Source organism: Coturnix japonica, chromosome 7 (genome assembly GCF_054131305.1).
Source record: "Coturnix japonica strain WE chromosome 7, WE-NBRP24, whole genome shotgun sequence".
Lineage (NCBI taxonomy): Eukaryota > Metazoa > Chordata > Aves > Galliformes > Phasianidae > Coturnix > Coturnix japonica.
In genome coordinates, this window is record NC_140669.1 from 22,634,567 (window position 1) to 22,655,562 (window position 20,996).

Consider the following 20,996-nt stretch of genomic DNA (forward strand, 5'->3'; position numbering starts at 1 on the left):
CCCTATGCTGTCTTCAGTAGCACGGTGGGCTCGGTCCAGTACGAAAGAATTTCATGTAGTGCTAGATCAACGCATACAAACCACTCAACTGCTGCTTTAATTTCTTAGTAGAAAGTCTGATCGTAATTTCTGTTTTAGGACAAAGTGCCTCAAAAACATGTTCCTTTAAGAGAATTCCACATTTCTTCATAATTAAAGCTTTTAATCTAATACCATGTATCATGGAACGCTCATTCTCTTACAGAGCTGAAGAGATCCACCTTTCCCAAGTTGACTCAGAACTGAAGTGCTCTAAAACCTACATGCTTCTTTTGGACTGTTTTGAGTTTTGCTGTCCTTGTAGTCCAGGCTGGGTCTTGTTATCCACCTCTGCAGCCATTTGGCTACAGCACTCTCTGCGCACCTCAAAGCCTGGCCCTCAATGGATGTTATTCATTCAGTTTTACTAAAACAGCAATTCAATGATAATAAAGGCTTTTAAAATTTAAATGGAAAGGACATATGCAAAAAACTGAGATTCTGAGCAGCTTTTCTCCCAGATAGTTTTATCAACCTTGATTTTCATTTGTTACTCTCTCTCTCCAATCTTAAGCCAACTACTGAAAGAATTTTGACTCTTTGGGAAAAAAAATATATACTGTTTGCATTTGTCAGAGGTATTTTTTTCTTAATATTCTTCATAGCTATAGCCTTGACATGGATTTGGCTAACAGGAGCAGAAAAGCATGTCAAACTGAAGCAAAAGTAGAAAGCAAAGCAGTACAAGCTGAATGATACAGTATATGGAAACAATTGGCATAGATATAATCTACGGGGGAAAAAAAGGTGGATGCTCATATCAGAAGAGAGAAGAATATTTAAAAGAGGGAAGTTTCTCAGCCCTGACGGATTGTTCATGTACATATGTGAGTATTAGGTTAGCTGCTATGGTTCATAAACACAGAAAGAGCTGGAAGCCGTGAAATACCTGACAACACATGCCTAAATTCTGCTATCTTAGAATGATAGTCCAAAAGATAGAAGATTCCTTTCTATCTTCGCAAAGAAATATTCAGGAATATCCCAAGAACAAGCTTGATGGCACTGTAAGATGGATTTTGCAGTGTTCTTTGCTAAGGATTTCTGTTTTACACAAGCTATTCTGGAAATGAAAAGTCAGTCGTTGAACTACACCAAAACCTTAGATTCATAACTGAGCTTACTTTGTTCCAGCAAGTTACAGTTGGTAACTCACTAAGTTTGCTGCAAGGCCATCATAAAGGTAAACTATTTTGGCTGGAGATAGTATTTCACAGTGTGTTCGCTGCATGTGGAATGTATACCTTTAAACAATGCAACTCTGCCAACATGAAGTAATTTGGCCATGAGCCTGAGCTTTCACGCATGTAAAATATTCTCTGAAGACATATTGCAACTGCAAGATTTCATGACTGCTTCTCATATATCTCCATTGCTACCCACTGGACACACCCTAAAACTAGGTTTTCACTAGTCCATCACTGACATCAAGAATCATTTCCATGTTACTGAAGCGACTGATTCTCTCCTCGTATGTTTGTATTACAGTACCATGCCATCTGACCAGTCCATCTCACTCAGTTGTGTCCAGCAAAATAAACGTAGCTACAATTATACTGATCCGTGGATCTTGTCAGCCTTGAGAAACACAACCCCTATACTATACACACCTAAATGCAGTATCTCCCCTTCTCATTTCATCAGTTAAGAGTTTTGCCAAGTTCTGTATTAAATCAGACAACAAAACGTCACCAGGACACTTAAGTTCTGTGTAAGCTACTTATCTGTTGGCAATTAATACATATCCGTATCAAAGCAAAAGGATCCAAGGAATCCAACAGCAATTGGAGTAATTTCCCTCCTAAAGTGAAGCCTTCTCCTGCTGTTCTGCACAATTCTTCTGTGAGACTTTCTGTGCTCAATTACTCGTTCGTTGTGGGCGGACGTTTCTAAAGCCACAGTTTCATAATCCCACAACAGCACCTTTTGACAGCAACCTCACTTTAAATTTTCCAGTCATTTCCCCCGCTGCGCAAGTCACGGCTGGTATCTGCACCTGTCTTCACACGTCAGTGCTGGTCACCTTTACTTGTGCTTCAGCTGTTTAAAACACGCTGCTTGCAGCAATCACAACATTAGGGAAACATGCAATCTCTGTTTTCCCAAAGGAAATTAGATCTAAAGAGATGAAAGCTAAAGGGAACTCGAACTATGCCATATTTTTAACTTCACATGTGAGAAAACCAAAAGCTTTTTTTATTTCCACGGAAGGTGTGCAGACCCACTACCACAACGAACCAACAGCGGCCGCAGCACGAAGCCCCTGCAGCCACCGCCCGAAGGAGGAGCACAGGGCCCTGCCGCCCCGCCCACAGCGCCGCCCCGGAGCAGGAAGCCGGGATGGCGTCCCATGACCCCAGCGTGGCACGGAAGGACTTACTGGGAATGGACGGAGGTGAGTGAGGCGGTGCTGGGACCGAGTCGGGCGGCGCGTGTAGCGGCGGGAAGGCGCGGTGCGGGGCAGCAGGCAGCGGGCGGGAGGCGGGAGGGGCCTTCGAGGCCAACGGGCGAGACGGCGTGCGCGGGGAGGGGCGGGGGCCGAGCGCTGCCCGGCGGAACTGCGCGGGAGCGCGCGCGTTCACGGGCATGGCGGTGATGGAGGCTTCTGAGCCGCCGCCTCGCCCCGCAGCCCGGCACCGCGGCGGGCAGGGCTCGGCCGTGTCTAGCGGAGCCCTCGGGGCACCGCGGCCCTGCCCCGGCAGTCAGAGCTGCCCGCGGCTCCGCCCCGAGGGCCGACGTTTGTGCTCTCTTCTCACTGACCTGTTGCAGTACTTGAGTGGCATCAGAGTTTCTTCGGTGCTTTTGTTTTGCGTTTGTCCCAGTGGTAGCGTGTCTAAACGGATGCTAACGCAGATGCGATTTACTTTTTAAACCAGCGGTTTAAGATATTTACAGTCAGAAGAATCCTAACAAAGCTGGAACTGTTCATGCAAAGCCCCCAAATCTGAGAAATCATGCGTGGATGTTTAGAGCTGATAAAGTGAGGGCGCGCTGGGCATGCCTGATTTTGGAGCTGCAACTGCACTGTGCTTTGTGCCAGGGCACTAATGTCTGCGTATAGCTTCAGATCAGCTTTTTACTTTGTCATTTTGTACATTGATCTTCTCACACAACTCTGAGCTGAGGCTGCATGTTTGCAGCGTGTTCCTCCTCTCCTGTCAGCTGCTGAAGTATCCCTACAGGTTCTCCTTAGGCATTTTTCTCTGTTAGCGGCTGCACGTGTATGTACAGGTCTTACATTGCGTGGCCCTCCTCTGTGAGGAAATCTGGTCCATTCAGTCTTCTGAACAGTAGAAACTTGCTGAGGAGATGTGCAGACTGGAGTATCTCCATTCTTTTAACAGTCAGCACAGCCACTGAAACCACCCCCTGTAATAAAAAAAAAAAGTGAGGAATCACTGTAGTGGTTACCCACACACATACTCCAGTTGCTGCTGTCTGGCATTTCTGAGTTTAAATGAGACCCTTTAAGTTACAGTGCTGTCATCCAGCTCAGGGGCAGGATAACTGTGGCGCCCCTGATGACTCTGGGTGAGGGTCCCACTTGTTTCTAAGTCCTGAGTTGTAAGGCTGGGGGGCTCTAGTGACAGGGATTGTGGAAATTCTTGAGGTATTTGTCTCTTTCCATGTCTGTAGGAAGGAATTTGTAATACTTCATTGAGCATGTAATGATGAGTTCATGAAATGCTGTGAATATCCAGCATCTCGTGAAAGTTGCAGTTAGTGTCTGGTGAGCCTGCATAAATAAAGGAAAATGGTTTTTTTCTGAGTAGGTCCATGATAAAACTTGGTTAGGTTAATACAGACAACAACAGGTTTGGTTGTTGTTGTTTTTTCTTCTATTATTGTAGAAGCATATTTAATTTCCTGAATAACAGCATCAGCAGAATTTGATATGTAGAGAACAAAGTTATTCTGGTAGGAACAGTTAAGGTTTTAGGAGGAAACACTACCACTGTAATGAAAAAATGGATGTACTGCAGACATGAAAAAGAAGTTTATTCATTTTATTGTCTGACCTGTTTGCAAAGAACTACAGAAAATTTTACATGCCTGAGGGCCAGGAAATCATGTTATTAGCTCTATTTTAAAAGGCACTTTAAATTAATTTTTTGACAGACGGGATGAGAAGAGACAAGTGTCCTGCACTGCAAATGGCCTCCTGTTTGACATTTGGTCTTTGCTAGCCTGGAATTGCCTTTGGTGGCAGAAGGCTGGCGACGCTAAGGTTTGTACTAGAAAGTTTGACTTTGTAATGTAACAGGATTGTGTTAGAAATTGTTGATGATTGGACACTCTAAAGCATGTTACTGCAGTTATATTTCAGTTACAAAAATAAGCCTTTCAGTACTGGTTTGCTGGTCTTGTGAACAATAAATATTTCTTTCCCAGTGTGAGTGATTATTTTATTTAGTGCAATATAGTTTTTATTAGAGTACATCTTCCATATTCACCGCAAAGATAACTTAAGAAATTAAGCAATTAAATGAGTTTTATAAGGTTGTTGCTTAAAAACCTAACACAGTCTAAGTTGTATCCATAAATATAGCACTTGGTTTCATTATTTAGACCAGAAATTCCTGTTGAAAGAAGTGTGCGTTATTAATGTAATATTGGGAGTAATCTAGTAAAGCAGAAGATGTTTTTTACAATGCAGATTAATTTAAGTCAAGTCATTGTCTACAGCTGAAACTATTTCACACAACTTAGTGGCTTTGACTGAAGGATGGACTAGAAGATGTGTCTGGGTTTATTGGTGGGGTTTTTTTTTGGCTATTTTAATTCTCAATTATTTCATTTTTGATTTACAGATGTTTGACAGAATCAAACCATCTGATGAAGCTTCTGCTTCAGCACAAGGTGAGACATTTGAAGTATATGCTTTTATTGCAGATTTTTTTCATCGTAATAACCATCAGTACAGACATCAGTTCACCTTATAGTTTCACTCGTATCATTTGATTTCCTAAATTTCAGTATGGAACTCAGATGGAAGAAGTGACTTCTAATTTGTCCAGTGGTTTCTGTACAAACATGATTTTCTTTCCCTGTGGTGAGCTGTTCAATACATGCTGCATTTTAGCTCTCTGATTATGGGTAGAACAGTCTTATGAATGTAGATTTCTTGATCTTGATACCAGACAAATGTGGAAAATACCTGCTCACTTCAACCATGAAAGAATGAAGCTTATTTTATGAACCTCATAGAGGATCTTTGAGGGTGAAAAGATCTCTTTAAATGTCTAGTTTAATGTTTAAACTTGCTTTGAAATGCTGTTTTTGACAAGTACGATGTAAGGGAACTAACTGACTGCAGGTAAAAGCTTTTTTTTTTTTTTTTTTTTTTTTTTTTTTAATAATAGGAATGGAAAGACATGGCGTTGAAGGCTCACTACAACAGGACAGCAATAGCAGGTAAGTGAGGTGATAATCTAACTGACATCCAAGTTGCTGCTTACACAAAGTAAAACAAGAATAATCTCTTTTTCAACCTCATGTCACCTTGTGTAATGGTTGATAGTGATACAACGTAGATAATGTATGATGGAGATCTTTTATCTTTATGCATATTATAATATGGGGAAGGGCACTGTAGTGTCCAAAACAAATTATGTGGGTGTCAGAATTTCTTAGTTTTCAGTCTATTTGTTTTTAATTTCAGAAGGCTAAAAGTAGAATAATAAGACAATGACTATCTTTTCCTGGACAGATGGATCTCTTCAGACTGTAACTGACTCAAATTAGAATCCGTGCTAGTTGTGCCTTTAACCTGTTACATGTCGTTCTGCATTTAAGAAAAAGTTATATTTGGAATAGCTTGAACTCTGTATTCCTACTTGCTGTTGTGATTCTGAAATAGAAATGTTTATTTTGCAAGTTTGCTCCAGATCTATAGTAAGGCGGGTATGCTGAGTTAAGAACATAATTAACAAGCCAACTTTTCTCATTTTCTTAATGAAATGTCTGCTTCTTTCAGTTTACATTCAAGAAGGCAAGAACGTCCTCAGCCTGGAGTATCCACCACACAAAATAGACAAGGATACTGCAACTGCTGCCATGTACACTACAGTAATCTGGAGCAGGTAAGAAGGCTACTGCATAATTCAGCAGCAGATAGCAAGAAGTACCAGTAGGCTTTGCCAACTTACAGGACGTAGTTTTCTGCTCTGAACAACTGATTCTGAATGGAAATAAATCAGTTTGAGAGTTCTGCTACTTCCTTGTGCATACAAAGTAGAGGAAATCCTTCTTATCTTTTACGTGTTATAAAGAAGGTGGTCGTATGGCATGTTTACTGCAGTCTGCTTTTCTGAAGTGTCACCCTACTATACTTTACACTCATTGAGTTTGTTTCTGTAGCTTTAACCTTGAGAAATAGATAAACTCTTAAATGTTAGAGGAAATGTGTTAGATATTAAAGCTGAGCACTTGATCAACTATTAGCTTATCTGTTCTTAATTCTGTTGATCTCTTCTTGACTTTTTTAACTAGAGACTAGAAATCTATTTAATCTGTGCTTATGAAAATTCTCCTTGATTTGAGTAAATTATGAGATGTTTGCTCAAATGAAGGTCAAAAATATTCTTAATCATCATGTATAAATCTATTTACAGTATTTGTTCCAGTCACTCTGTGAGCAGCAGAATGGCTGATTTAGATTCACTTCAGAAGGGATTTCAACACATTTCAGTATTATTTGCGTCTCCCTATGCACATGTAAAAATCTCATTGAATTCCAGTCTTAAAGTAGAAAAGGCTGAAGATGTTTCTTTTTGTTGAAACATTTTTGTTGTGGCAGTTATGTTTTACATGGGAAATAACTCTTCTGAATAGATCAGCGTGTTAACAGTAATATTAAACTAGTTATCTGTTTTGTCTTTCTTCAGCATATTTTTAGCTCCCAGCACAGACATTTTACCACTTACTGCAGGAATCGTATGGGTACCAGTAGCTTGATGGAGCGTTTCCTGCAAGATGTTTTGCAGCATCATCCCCACAGATACCATGACAACAGGTATAGTAAGGTTTATTTGTTTGCTTTTTAAATATATGCTAGTAGTCTGTTTGTAATGTGAGTTCTTTGTACTGTCCTATCACTGAACAGCACATTTTTCCCATTTGAGGTGAAATGTTTATATTGAACAGAATTTAGAACTGAGTGTATTTACATAAGTATATTCTTTTAGTGTTGTCTCTGTGCTTTCAAACTTTGTTTCACTGCTTATGAATTTGATACAGCACCACTGATCACAATTACATGTACAGACATAACAAAAAGTAATAATATATTGGTCAGATAGTATATTAGCAGCATCTTTCTGTATGAAGGTCAGTTAAGTCTCATTCCTTGTTTTAGGCATTAAAAAGGCATTAAAAAATCCTAGCCTGAACTGATTGTATCTTGATAAATAACATTTTCCAGTATTCAGTATTATATTTGTCATAAAGAAAATAATGTCTACACTTTAGGCCAGCACCCAAATGAAAAAAGGCAGGTGTCTCTTGAGATATTGCTAATACAAGGTTATTTCATTCAGTGAATAATTAATTAGGAAAACCAAGCTATCTGTGTTTCTTCAAATTGCTGGAAGAAGGAGCAGAATAAGAAAAATACTGTACAAAATTTAGATAAGGTTGGATGATCAGCATGAGAGGAATAATCCAGTGTACATACAGAGTCTGCATGAAGAAAACCAAAGATGGAAAAGCGTGAATAGATTTTTGTTGTGATTCTGCTCTGAAAAATGACTGAGTCAAAGCATTAGGTTTTTAACTAATATCTGAAATAAGAATTGAATCACTTGGATTGATAAACAGTTTCACTCAGTTATCGAATACCTATACAACTCATACAGTAAATGAGTTCACACAAAGGATCTTAAGATTATTGTTTAAAAGAATTACAAAAATATTTGTGAGACTTGATTTGTTTTTGCAGAACCAGCATCTCTGGTAGTGGTTTGGAAAGTGGTAAGAAAGCATCTTATCTGAGCTTTGCCTCTTCCTGAATTTCCGAGGAAATCCCTTCCTCTTGATGTGGTTGTTTGTTTTTTCATTAAAGAAGTAATATCGAGCATTTAAGAAATCTTTACTCACATTTGAGGAGTAATTTGTAGTAAAACTACCAGAAGTACCTTGCTTCAGAATTGAAGTTCTGTTCCCCCTGGAACAGAATGTCTGCTTAGAAATTTTTTTTTGAAAATCACACATAATCTTCTAAGTGAATGAAGAAACTGGGAACTTGCTGAAGAACTTGCTAACTTGCTTTACATCCAAAACAAAACTCATCTATATTCAATCTTCTAGCAGCATCCAGATAGTGAGTGTTTCACACACAGATGAAAAAATTACAGTGACAAAAAAAAAAAAAAAAAAAAAAGAAAGAAAAAAAAAATTCTACTTATTTTGGCCTTCTGTTTAGATCTAATCCTGATTTGTAAGATTTTGGAGTTAAGTCAAAAATGCTTTGCCTAAGAGCTTAGGTGCTTAGCAGGGCACAGCAGTTTGTCTGGCTGGCATAATTCAATCATCTGATGTATTTGATTACATCACATTCATATGATAATAATCCTCTTTTTTAATGTGTTAGATGAGATTTCTTCTTGTGCTTAGTCAGACCTAATAACCCTTATCTCTACTTTGATTCATTCTGTTCCTTCTTTTCATCAAGAATTCCACTGTATTCTATGTGATTATACACCCTTGACTGAGAAAAAATGTTTTATTTTTGGAGTTAGGGAAGCAATATTACACATTGTGCCATAATCTTTTCTTCATTTCCTTTTAAAGTAACACTTGCATTTCAAGCAGTGAGGAGGTGTGTACTGCTGTTGGTAAATTGATATGGCTAGTTAGGCTCAAGCAAAGTGTGGTGCAAGTTTAATTCCTCGCTGTTTAGCAGAATTTAACTCAACCATCCCACTGCATTCCTTTATATTCAGAGGATAATTGTAATCACTTCGATGTCAAACTTTACAAAAATGGCAAGTGAGTCATAGAACAGCCTGAACCACAGGGTATCTGTTTCTGATTTTTTTTTTTTCTTAACCTATTTGATATTAGCAATCAGTTTTTGGTCTTTGATCGCTTTTTTTCCCTCCCTGAATAATAATTTATTTAGGTTTCTAACAGGCTCCCACAGACCTTTATCATTGCATATTGCATGGTTCTGAGATCAGTAAGTCACAGCTTTTCCTTTTCAGAAACCATGAAGGTGGCAAGATCTTAGAGTCTTCCAGCTATTTTATTCTACGGTGCTATTACCTCAGCTAACTTAGCAGCTGTAGCTCTAAAAACAATTAGTTGTTATGAAGTTTTTGTTTTGCTACTTAGAACTGCTTTGCATAGTTAAGCATCAACAATGTGTTTGCTACATTTGTTGTTTCAAATGGAGTAGTGGCAGTCGATGCATATGCACATCACTCCATCATTCAACTTGAGTGAAGAATAATTTGCATCTTGCTGAAGTAAAAGACTCTGGAAATTACTTCATTATAAATAGTATACTTTGTCAGTTGTTCCCTGATAATTGTGTAAGTGAACCATTTGTAAGAAACTAGAAGACCGTGAGTTGATGAGTGAAAATTTAGTCAAGAAAAATCATGAGGCATCTTTGAAAGCATAACAGACTTCGTGAACTGAGATAAATTATCTTGATAACATCTGTCATGTTGCATCTATCAAAAACCAAGATTTTGTGCTGTTCCTCTATGAAGCTTAACAAGTAAGCTAAGGAAAATGTGATTAGAAATTAAATGGTGATGAGTATGTAGCTGGCTGGAAGGATTTATTCTTAATTACTTCTGGCTTGGGGGAAGAGCATTAATAAGACTAGGAGAGATCCAACAAGATCTAATGTTGGATCACTTTTGAGCTCTATCCTGGGGCTTGAAATTGGTGGTTTCAAGCATATGTTATTGGTGTGTGTTTTTTAGTTTCTTTTGCTTTGCTTTGTTTTTCTGTTTTGGTGGTAATCCACTAAAGTATGGTTTTGTGTGGTTTGTTTTTTTGTTTTTGTTTTTTCCTACACTAAATCTTGTCAAATCTGTAGAGACCAAATGAAACTTTACTTCTAAATAAACAATGAAAATGTTTTTTTCAAACAGCTCATCCTATTATTTTTCAACCATAAAACAGACCTTCTAATCTGAAAATTCCTCTTTTATCTGCCATTTCTCAATAAAAGACTGAGCCATAGCTACCCTTAGATAAGATCTCCTATCTCTGTTTCTCAGTATGAAGTATCTAGTTAGAAATGCTTGGTATCTAGCTTCACTAATAACTTTATAAACTTGGAAATAATTAATATCTGCGAGTCCTTCAAGGACTTCTGCACATGTTGACTACTAAATGCTTGCAACCAAGGAAATTACTGTTTGGCGGAATTTATTCTCAGTACTTCCATTAGCAGATGAATGCATCACAAAAGGTGCGTGGCTGTCTGGCATATATTCAAACAGCATCTGTTTGGGTCTCACAAGGTCTGATTATAATTGTCAGGTGAAGCATCACATTCTCTTTTCATTTGTATTTACTACATATAAAAATAATTTTCATCTGCTACACACATTTAAACCTTCGGTGTTCTAGAGATGCATAATAGAAATAGTCTGTATCTCTCTGTTCTGTTAATTCTGCAAGACACAAAACATATTTACTTGAGGCAAACCTGAAGACAGAACTGCTAGTTCTAGAATATCTGAAAATCTGCTGTTGGCACAGTGATCCTGGACAATCATAACTTTGCTTCTTAGAGAAGTGAGTCAGAGCTGTGGTATGTCTGTGAGAAGTAATTAACATGGAATTCCTTGGTAATGTGTGCAGCACATCCTATCAGGCAGCTGTGTTTTGCAGGAAGCAGGTATTTATACTGCATGGTATTTTTATATTATGCTGTATTATAATGCTGCATTTCCTTACAAAAGCTCATTATTTGAGAAATCTTAGTTTTACCAAATAAATAACTTGTTTTTGAGCTCACAAACTTCCAACAAGGGAAAACTAATTCTCTAGCTTTAAAATTATCGTAATGTAAGTTTGGCCATTCTTAATGGATAGCTGCGTGAAGAGAGTGACCAAGTAACTGAACTAAACTGTTGTCTTTATCTTTACGGAATGTTTCTTCCCCCAAATTCTAATGGAATGGTTTTGCTAAAGTGGAAAAGCTAGTGTCTCAAGTTAGGTGCATTAGGTGCAATTACTTAAAAAAAAATAAATATATATATATTGTAAAAAATAATTAAAGAATCATGTTTACAGTGTTTATATAGGTTTGTTTTTTTTTAACCCCTCTTAGGCCAACCTATGATGATATGCCATTGCCTGTCACTCCAGTGTCTGCCAGGATTGCCACTTCAGGAGAGGTGGAGAAAAAGAAGAATAGAGGCAGACAGGCGACTTGCAGCAAAGACCAGGAATCCATTGACGATGTGCGGTCTTCTGTTCCATGCCTATCTCATGAGCACACAAAGGAAACTTTTGTAACACAGACATTTACTCAGAAAGTTGAAACTGAGAAGGCACGTGTTACAGGAACATCCCAGATGTCTATGGGCAATTGTAGCAATGAAAAATGCAATGCCGTCAAAGATGCTCAAATTGCAAATCATAGCCATGAAGGCCAGTTTACAGCTGTGAGCCCAGTACCTCAGCGTTTTCCTGTCAATACATTAGTTCACAGTTCTGCTGTTAATCGTAAAACAGAAAAAAATATTGAGACTTCATCATCATCAAATCGTATTCTGCATAGTGGATGTGATAACACAGGAAAGGAGGTACGCAGTAGGAGTGCATCGAAGCCTGCTCTGGCAGTGGTTCACCCAAAATGCCCTTCAGTTTTGCATCAGAATCCTGTGTGCAGCCACAGGAATTCTTTACATGTTACCTCAGGTCAATCTCTTTTAAAACGAGATGGTTTACAAACTCAGGATGAAACTTCGGTGTCTGATTTCCGTCTCAGGGATACTGTGGGGATCAGCAGCTCCCTAGGTCTTGGGACTTCCCCACCTCTAGCAAGATTCAAAAATGTGAAGATGAGCAGAGGGGATGCAAGTTCAGTGGATGAAACAATTGAACATGTTATTCTGAAATATTGCCATGGAACTGCATATGAAGAACTTCATTTCAAAGAGGAGAATAATCTCAGTTCACATTTTTCATCGCTTCTGGATCATGCTGATTTAGAGGGCTCTGAAATGAGTTTTGACTGTGATGCACCTATTCAGTCAGGAACAGACTTACCCAAGGCAGCTATAAAAGACATAGAATTGCTAAAAGAGGTCCAAATAAGTCTGCGAGATAAAGACTATGGAACACAGCTCTCTTCTGTTTTAAAAAGTGAGTCAGTGAAGCAAATCGAAACAGTGAAGCAGAACATAGTAGTTCATCCTGAAGAAGCAGTTCTTCCAGCTCTGCCTCATGTGCCTCCTTCTTTTGTGGGAAAGACTTGGTCTCAGATAATGTATGAAGATGATATAAAAATTGAAGAACTTGTACGTGATTTCAGGGAAGGTCGTTTTCGCTGCTATTTTGACAGTGAATCCTCAGCCAATTGTACAGGAAAGAGAATGAAGAAAAAAAAGCAGAAAGACGAAAAAAGGAACAATACTGCCGAGGGTAACAGAACAGAAACTGCATCAGTTAAAGCGCTGCCAGAGTTTAATGATGCTTTAAGTGGTGGCTCTGATTTTGATAACCCATCTTTAGCTTCAGATAGGCTATGCGACCCACAAATTCTTAAAACGCCTAGGAAAAGGACATGGCGCCTGGCTTCAAGATGTCAGGTGGTTAAAGTCAGTCATGGCACCCAAACAAGTCTATTGAACTACCCTGTAACAAAAAGAAAAATGACAAGAAGAGAATCTGATCCATCTGATCAAAAAGAAAGCACTACTTGGCCAGAGAATGAAAAGACTCCAAACGTGAAAACTAGACTATGTGCCCTTAAACTTCCTGATTCCTATAGCAAGATCATGAGCCCTGTGCAGCCCAAGACAGTGGTGTATGTACTTTCATGTCCAGAGATGAAACAGTGTAAAAGTAAACCTGTAGATATTCCCCATATGAGGAAAAACCGTAATTCTACAGATAGCAAGGACTCTGTAAGGTATAAATACAAACAGTGTTCTTTCAAGTATTATGACCCACTGACAAACAGAATTCTGAAAATGCCACCTAAGGGTTCCGTTGGGGAAAAGGCCCAAAAGCCTTCTCACGTTCGACAGCTGTTCAGAAGTCTCAGCTTTGATGCAAACATGAGGAAATTAGCTGATGTACAAAGAGAAGGCGCACCGACAAAGTCCTGCAATCGGTCAGACTTCTATAGTTCATCTTCAGCAACTTGTTTGCCAGAGTCAGGTAAAGGGAATGATACGCTCTCGAGTCAAAAAGGAGATGGATCTTCAGTTTCCACGGACAGAACAGATTGTCTGGTATCTAGCCACTCCGAGAACTCTTTTAAACAGCTGGTCATTTCACCCTTGAGTTCTCACCAGTCTGTTGTTGAAGGAGATGGTAGATTAACTCCATTTAACAGCAGAGTTACCAAAACTCCTCTGACCTCCATCAGGGGTGACCGATTAGACAGAGAGAATCCAAAAGCAATATGGAAGAGAAAAGAAAGCACTAACAAAGAACCGTTTTTTTCCAAAAAAGCTGCAGGAGCCATGTCTGTCAGATGCACTGTTGCAAGGAGAGGAAACAGAGTAACAACAGGCAAACAAACTTCCAGAACTAAAAAGCAACAAAAAGAGGGAATGAGAAGGAAACTTTCTCCTTGTGCCCAGAAATCGTCAGCGTTCCCCATTCACAGGCACCAAACAAGGAAAACTACAGTGGGTAAACACCTTAAGAAAGAAAAACCTGATGCTAAAAAATTAAATGTGAGGAAGAAGTCAAAAAGAACTTTTCTGAACTCAACAGTCACAAGTATTCCTGAGAAGAGACAGAAAGGCACAGCGGGATCTTTTCCCAAGAAGCCAGAGCGAGCTTCTTCCAAAGTCAGAAGCTGGGAAGTAAGTGGAGATCGGGGTCACCCTAGCACTGTGAACCGACCCTCAAGAAGAACTTCTGCTGTACCGTTACTTAGAAACTGTATTGTTCTACCAGGTGAGAGCTAGCCACCAAAACAACTTTATTTTTCTTCTTTTTTGAATAGCCAGCACCTGGAAAGGGAAAGGGAACAAATGGAGGCCATAGACAAAGCAGTTGAAGCGTTAGAGCTGCAGAAAGTACAAAGCCAGTCTAATGTGAAACAGGTACAACTTTAAACTCTTGTTCCTGGTATATGGAACGTTACATGTTGCACTGTTCTACTGTGTAAAGCTGCAGAAGTTGTGCGTTTGAGTTTAAAGCACTTAGAGCCCTATTTACTAGGCTTCACCTGTGCATCAAAACAAATGGGCTTGAATAGTATGTTGTTTTAATGGGATTATCAGTGCGTAATAGTGCACTATAATCAGGTAAATTAGAAGCTGTATTAATTAATTGTGCCTACTCTCATTTTTTTCCACACAATTCTTAAAGTGCAAAAAAATGATTCTGTTATACTAGAAATTAAATTAATGTATATTAACCTGGGGTGAATTCTGTGTATGTACTTTGTGTTTGTATATATGCACACCTTGTTCAACACAAAATACAGTATATATTTGCCTAATGAGTGGTATTGAAATTAGCATAGTATACAACTCTCAGTGCTTTTTTGAAATGAAATACAACTGTACGTGGTTTTATACTGATGCTTTTTCCTGAAATCATGTCCAAATCAGTTATTTTGGACAAAAAGTCACTGTGGGCTGTTATCTAGCAATAATGGACCATCCTGGTAAGGAAATATGTCTCTCCTGATTACCGTGGTGGTGGCTATACTGAATCCTCAAATTCCAAAAGAAATGCAAGCTTAGTGTTTTCTTTATTCTCTTTTGCTTTCCTTTTAGATAGCTTATTGGTAAAGTTCATAAGTTAATTTGACATTCCTTAGGGAGGGGATAGAAATAACATAATACAGACAAGTAGCAATGAGTTCCTGTAGTGTTTCAACATTAAATTTGAGACCCTGTGCTTTGTATCTTTTGATTTTAATTGGGTGCATTATTGGTTACATTTTTGTGTGCTGTAGCTCAAAGTTTATTTTAAATAGTCAGTACAATATTAAAATAAAACAAACCTGAAGCAGCAACCAATGTGTTAAAGTTAAAACAGCTGTTTTAAACAGATGTTTACATAAGCTGAATTAAAAAGTTAAGTATTCCATAATAATTCTTGTTAGGCAATTGATACTCTCTGACTTTGTTGGGAAAGAAGTCTAATATTCTGCTGTTTTGGTTATACTTGGTTTTGAGTTTTTGTTTTGTTTTCCTTGTTTTTTCTTTGCATTTGTTTTGGTGGTTTTTATTTGTTTTCAGTTTTTATGATGACAGCTTATTTGATTAAAAAATGTTTAGGATACAGAAACCCCAGTGCTGAAGCTGTTTGTACCCTTTAAAATCAGTATCAATTTTTCATCTGTCTTAAGATTTAAGCAGAGAATTAAGCTTCATCACAGTCTGGGCTCTTGTTTGTACATCTGCAGTTGGATGCATTATATAATGTATCCTATTGTAAATGTCTTTGTAAATTCTACACTTGTACAATATATCTTTTTTAGATAGAATAAGAATAGCTTATGAAAGACCCTGCTGACTCTGCAATTGCACACCGTTCCTCCAGTGCATTCCCTCCCTCCAAATCAAAACCTATTCTTGGTTAACTTTCTGAAGGGTCACCAGTTTGTACTGAGATAAAGCTGCACTTTGAACTGTTGTATTTTTAAATGAAATGTCTGAGAGAAATGTAAAAGCTGTCATCATAAACTACTCATTGTTAAAAAATGCATCACAAAACTCCCCCAAATATACATACATGCATATTTCTCAGCATAAGTAAAAAATGTGCGTGTACTTAAACCAGTTTTTCTGGCAAGTCAAATATAGTCTGACATTTTTAAATTTTTCTTTTAGTTCTGAAATAAAAGTTGATTTCTATGATTAAGTTTTCCTATGGTTGTCAGTTGACAAAGAATCTTACGGCTGTATTACAAGTCACTGGAAAATAAAGGGTTATAATATGAGTTTTTATAGTCCTCTGAACTAATTGTGCCTGTATAATTTAATATTTTGTCTAATATAAAACTGAATTTTTTAAAACAAAATTTTAATGGAATGGTTTTTATAGAAAGGCTAATTTTTAGAATAAAGTTTTAATGATTAAAAAAGATTTATAAGATAAAGTTTGTTTTAAAGCAAAGCTTTAAATTAACTATATGTAAGTCCCGTTCTAACATATTTTTATGATACAAGAATGTTTTCCTATCTGACTTCATCAGTTTCATTTCTCACACTATTGTACACATGAAAAGTAATGGATTGTTTTGTTTGTGAATAAGGTTTGATGCACATTCTACCGTCAGATTGCTAGTGTATGTTTGTTTACCCTCAAAAATACTATTTTCCATACTCATTTATTGCAAGCTTGTGTTTGTCTAGCATGCAAATTTCCTTGAAACTTTGAGAAATAAAATACTTTGAGGACTACAGAACGAGTAATTTTTCAGCATGACTTGTTCTTTTCCCGAATAATGTACTCCTAGGTGTGATTCCACTTTTTTTAAAGTGTTATATTTAAATAAAAGTGTAAGAAGATAAATATTTAACTTTCTAAAACATCTGTTGGAGCTGTCAATGGTTACTAAAGAAAACAAGTCTGGTATAGATTTGGAAATACTTCAGTGGTTGATGGCGTAAAAAGATTTGCTACGTAGCTCACATTTTTTCTGTGCTTCAGTCCTGACTGTTTAAAAACCTCTTCAGTGAATGTTCAGTGGCTAGTAGGGAAGAAGGGAAATTGTGGCATGAGAAACAACTGTAGAAATTACCTTCAAAAGAGAATTGAGGAAGATGCACTTAAAACATATAGGAAGAGACATTTTTCTGAAGCCTAAACAAATTATTTACTTAACAAGAAAGTTTTTTGTTGGTAGAGATTTTGCTACCATTCTTGAATATCACATTGTTCAGTAGCAGCATTTACTGAAACTCCAACATGTGGTTGTGATGATTTCAGCAATGGAAAATGTACACTGAAGTATTTTCTTACTGAAAATGACAGGAGAGATTTTTGGATTGGTGCTTTTATTAGCATTAATGGATAAAGGAATTTGTCAATGTAATTGCATATCTGCACATACAAACATAAGCAAAGGTGACTTGATGATGAGCAAAATCACACTGTTAGAATTGAATTGGTAGCAGATTAATGCTGAATGTTTTATAGTGGCTTTGAAAAAAAAAGTTTGCATGGACATTTGATCTACTATATGGTCATACTTATTTTTAATACATATCATAATTTTAAAACTATGAAAGTACTTGTAAGGTGGAATAAGGTAAACAAAGTATTAACCCCCCCCTCAGCCCCTCCCCCCCCCCCAAAAAAAAAAATTAAAAAAAATAATTCAATGTTTGATCCATGCAATTAGCAGTTCTTCCGTTGTTTTTCTGATTAACTGTAGGGGACCGCTTAGGTGAAGGGGTTTGGCTGGCCCAGGGAGCACAGGCAGATTGTTTGCACCTGTGCTCCCCAGCCAACTGGAAGGGGGTGGGCACAGGTGGAGCCCCCTGGGCTCACATAAGAGGCAGCTACTGAAGGGAGAGCATCTCTTGTGTTTGGTCTGCTGCTGAAGAAGAGCGTTGCACAGCCTGGGAGCCTCTTCAACAGCTAGGTGAGTGTTGTTCTTCTTTCTGTACAGGATTATTGGTCTTTTTGTGAATACTTGGTCTGGTATCACTGAAAACCTATCAGAAGCAAGACAGGTTTGCTTCAAGAGCAGAATTTTGATGTCTTAGTTTTCTAGCTTTTTTTTTTTTTTTTTTGAGTTTGCATCTGATGTTTGTGTAGTAGTGCTATCAAAATGCACCTCTCTGGATCTCAGACACAGATATTAGTAAGCCTGACCTAGGGTGAAGTCATGTTTAAGTTTCATGCTGAGTTTGTGCCCCAGTAACAATGTGTCTTTATAGGTTTCATGTTCTCACAGCAGGTAACTTTTGAAATATTCTTGCCTGATATTTTTTTAATTTGCTTCTTTATCTCTGCTGCCTGTGGTTGTTTAACAGAATGTGTTTTTGTAATTGTATGTTGATGTTAGAAGGGTTTACAGTGATCTTGTTAGATGTTATTTCTTTGAATCCTCATTTATTTGATGTCAGACTTACTGTTTCCTTGGCTTTCCTCATTCATGCCTTTAGGTGTGTTTTGTTTTCTGTTTACATTGTGAAGAGCTAGACAATAAAGTAGAATATTTTACTTGGAAATAAGTTAGTGAGAAGTAATGGAAGTGGTTGGTAACTGTATCTGAAATGTAGAGAACAGGTTCATCTTTATGCTTCCTTGCTTGGGATTTCTTTACTGAGTGGTGCTAGACGGGGGTGGGTTTATAGGTCTTAACTTCTTCAGCTGTCTTCCTTTCTCTTTTATCTATGGTAGATCTGTTTGAGAACGGAATAATCTGAATTCTTATTTATTCTGTAAATAGAAAACACTTTCACTTCTGAATGTTTTGGGGACAGTTAAAAAATGAAGATGTTCCTCACTTGATAATGTAATTGAAGTCCAATTATTTTTATTACTAATGACTTAATGATATATGTAGTGTTCCAGATAATATTTTTTAGGAAACTTAGTTGTGTAAATCTTAACATGCCCGGAAGGTGAAGTTTTGTTCCTCGTTTGTGTAGGTTCAGCAGTTATAAATTTACTCATTCCTTCACCTAAACAGATTCTGGTGTTTTGTTTGGTTTTTCTAATAAAGAGAAAGTTTGTATGAGATGTAGTTTCTTTATTTTGTAAGTAGAATTTAGCTTGGATCAAATTGCTATGATTTGCTATGGAGAGAACACTGCAAAATGCTTTGGAAGTCTTTATTGTATTTTATTTCTCATTTTTTTTTAAAGTTTATTTGGTGTTGTCTTAAGAAATGAGGGATGGAGTGGCCAAAAATACTACACTGTTGACTAGTTTTGAATTTTTGAGCACTTTAAATGTTTCCTGTTGATTAAAACATCAGCATTGTATTCTGCTTGGTTCCAGCAAGCACTAGAATACTTTGTGTTTTCATAAGCATTTGTGACAGTGATGCATGCATGCGATTCAGTTTGAAGTAATAAATGGTTGAGCGGCATAGGCATGTTGTTTCTTGAGGCCTTAAGTCATAAAATTTCAGGATATACTTTGTTTTCGTTGTTACAGATTGTCATGTGTTTTGTTCTTGGCTGAACGAAGTTTCCTAGATGCACTCTATTGTGCTGTCAAATAGTACTTCATTACATAGATAGGATGAGGTTCGGCTATCTAAACATGGAGCTACAACCCTCACATTAATTTTAAGTCTGGTGATTGCATCTTTCATGGGATATGTAAGCACTTCATGGTGTGCTTATAGAGTGTTTGAAGGAGTACTTGAGAATTATGATGAAATGAATTTTGGGTTAATTGGAGTCATTAGTGGGTTTAACATACAGAATTGTTTCTTTGGCTTTGGAAGTTGTAAAGATTTTCTTGAAAAACTGTTTTTTATGGGACTCAAAGCTTATATAAGTTGTTAGTGTTTTTAAATCCAGGCTTTGTCTGTTGAAGTTCCTTCCTTAAAGAGTACTGAAAAGTAGTTCTTCCCCAATACTCACATTTGAAGATAGGCTTTTTAAAATCTGTTGCATCCTTTAAAATGTACTTCAACATGTTAAAGCTAGTCAGGTTTCCATATTTACTGTGTCGCACTGCATTGATGTTGGCACTGCTGCACCTGAAAATCCTGGTTATGCTCTACCTCAGTCATTATTAACATTAAGAATTTAATTGCAAAATCAAGATGTATTCTTGCTACCTCATGTGTGGAGGTACCTGCTGGCCTGGAGACTATACTATAAGAACTAACAGCAAAGAGGATGAGCTTGTAGTCTTCAGGGCATGTTTCATCCCTTATGGATGTGATGCAGATACTTTCTTTTTTCCCCAATTTTAATATTGTCTTTCCTGAACCTTTGCAAACAACTGTTAAAATCCGTTTACTTTCTGTGATAGTTCAGTTCATGCTCCCTCATTCTTTTTCCTGGTGTGTTTTGTTTATTTGCTCAAGACATGGATAGCATTTTTATTTTTTTTACTTTTGGTCCTTTCTGCAACTGTTTACAGGTTACAAAGGAGTATAACAAAGGTTGCACACCCATTTCTTTTAGAAGAAAGTGGGTAATAAAGAAGTTCTAAGGCGATGTGTGGCTACTGATAGGAATTTCCAAACCCTGGAAGCAACTCCATTAAAATTCAGAGTAGTGACCAATCAGTCAATTGACCAAAATATGATGGAAACTTTTGCTTTTCTTTACTACTTCACAGTAGTGTTAGACTCAATTTTTGTACAATTAGAAGTAAACATGCTGAGCATTTGCAGCGGGTACTTCATGTCTTTGGATTTCTGGGTTGAATTTGGGGCAGGATGAAGTTGGAGTAAGAGTCTGTATTTTTACCTACTAGTTAGTTGATGTTCATACCACACAAGAAACACCTAAGTGTTCACTATTATCTAGAGTTATCTTCAGTAATTTTTTTTTAGATGTCAGAGTTCCATGATTTTTGTGAAATGTGTTAGTAAGCACAGGTCTTCTTTAAGAGCTTCAAAGATAATACAGTAACGAAACTGTAAATAACATTTTCTACCTGTATGTTTACAGACAATTCTATCACAAAGATTAACTTAGTATTCATTTTTTCCTGCACTTTTTCTGCCTCACGGTTCTCCCTTTTTAAAAAAGAATCTGCAACGTGGAGTTCTCCGTTCTTATTTTCTTAGAGATTTGGGTGTGATCAGTGTCATTTGTCTTTATCAC

The 20,996-nt window shown here is 37.4% G+C and overlaps 2 protein-coding genes across 3 annotated transcripts in view; one reads left to right on the forward strand and one right to left on the reverse strand.

Moving 5' to 3' along the window:
• CMKLR2 (chemerin chemokine-like receptor 2) overlaps positions 1–2,774 on the reverse strand; it is a 22,035-nt gene extending 19,261 nt beyond the window's left edge. Inside the window, exon 1 of the mRNA XM_085553369.1 lies at positions 2,459–2,774. The gene's annotated coding sequence lies outside the window, so the exon portion shown is untranslated. The remainder of the gene's footprint in view (positions 1–2,458) is intronic.
• On the forward strand, positions 2,440–16,654 carry ZDBF2 (zinc finger DBF-type containing 2). 2 transcript variants are annotated; one of them, XM_085553353.1, is made up of 7 exons: positions 2,440–2,473; positions 4,198–4,306; positions 4,890–4,938; positions 5,442–5,493; positions 6,056–6,161; positions 6,966–7,093; positions 11,375–16,654. In XM_085553353.1, the coding sequence occupies exons 3-7, from the start codon at positions 4,890–4,892 to the stop codon at positions 14,193–14,195; spliced, it is 3,156 nt and encodes a 1,051-aa protein (XP_085409479.1). In that variant the 5' UTR covers positions 2,440–2,473; positions 4,198–4,306; the 3' UTR covers positions 14,196–16,654. The 2 variants fall into 2 exon arrangements, with proteins under 2 accessions (XP_085409479.1, XP_032301702.2); XM_032445811.2 differs by having other exon boundaries at positions 2,457–2,531.
• Positions 16,655–20,996: the final 4,342 nt, after the last annotated feature.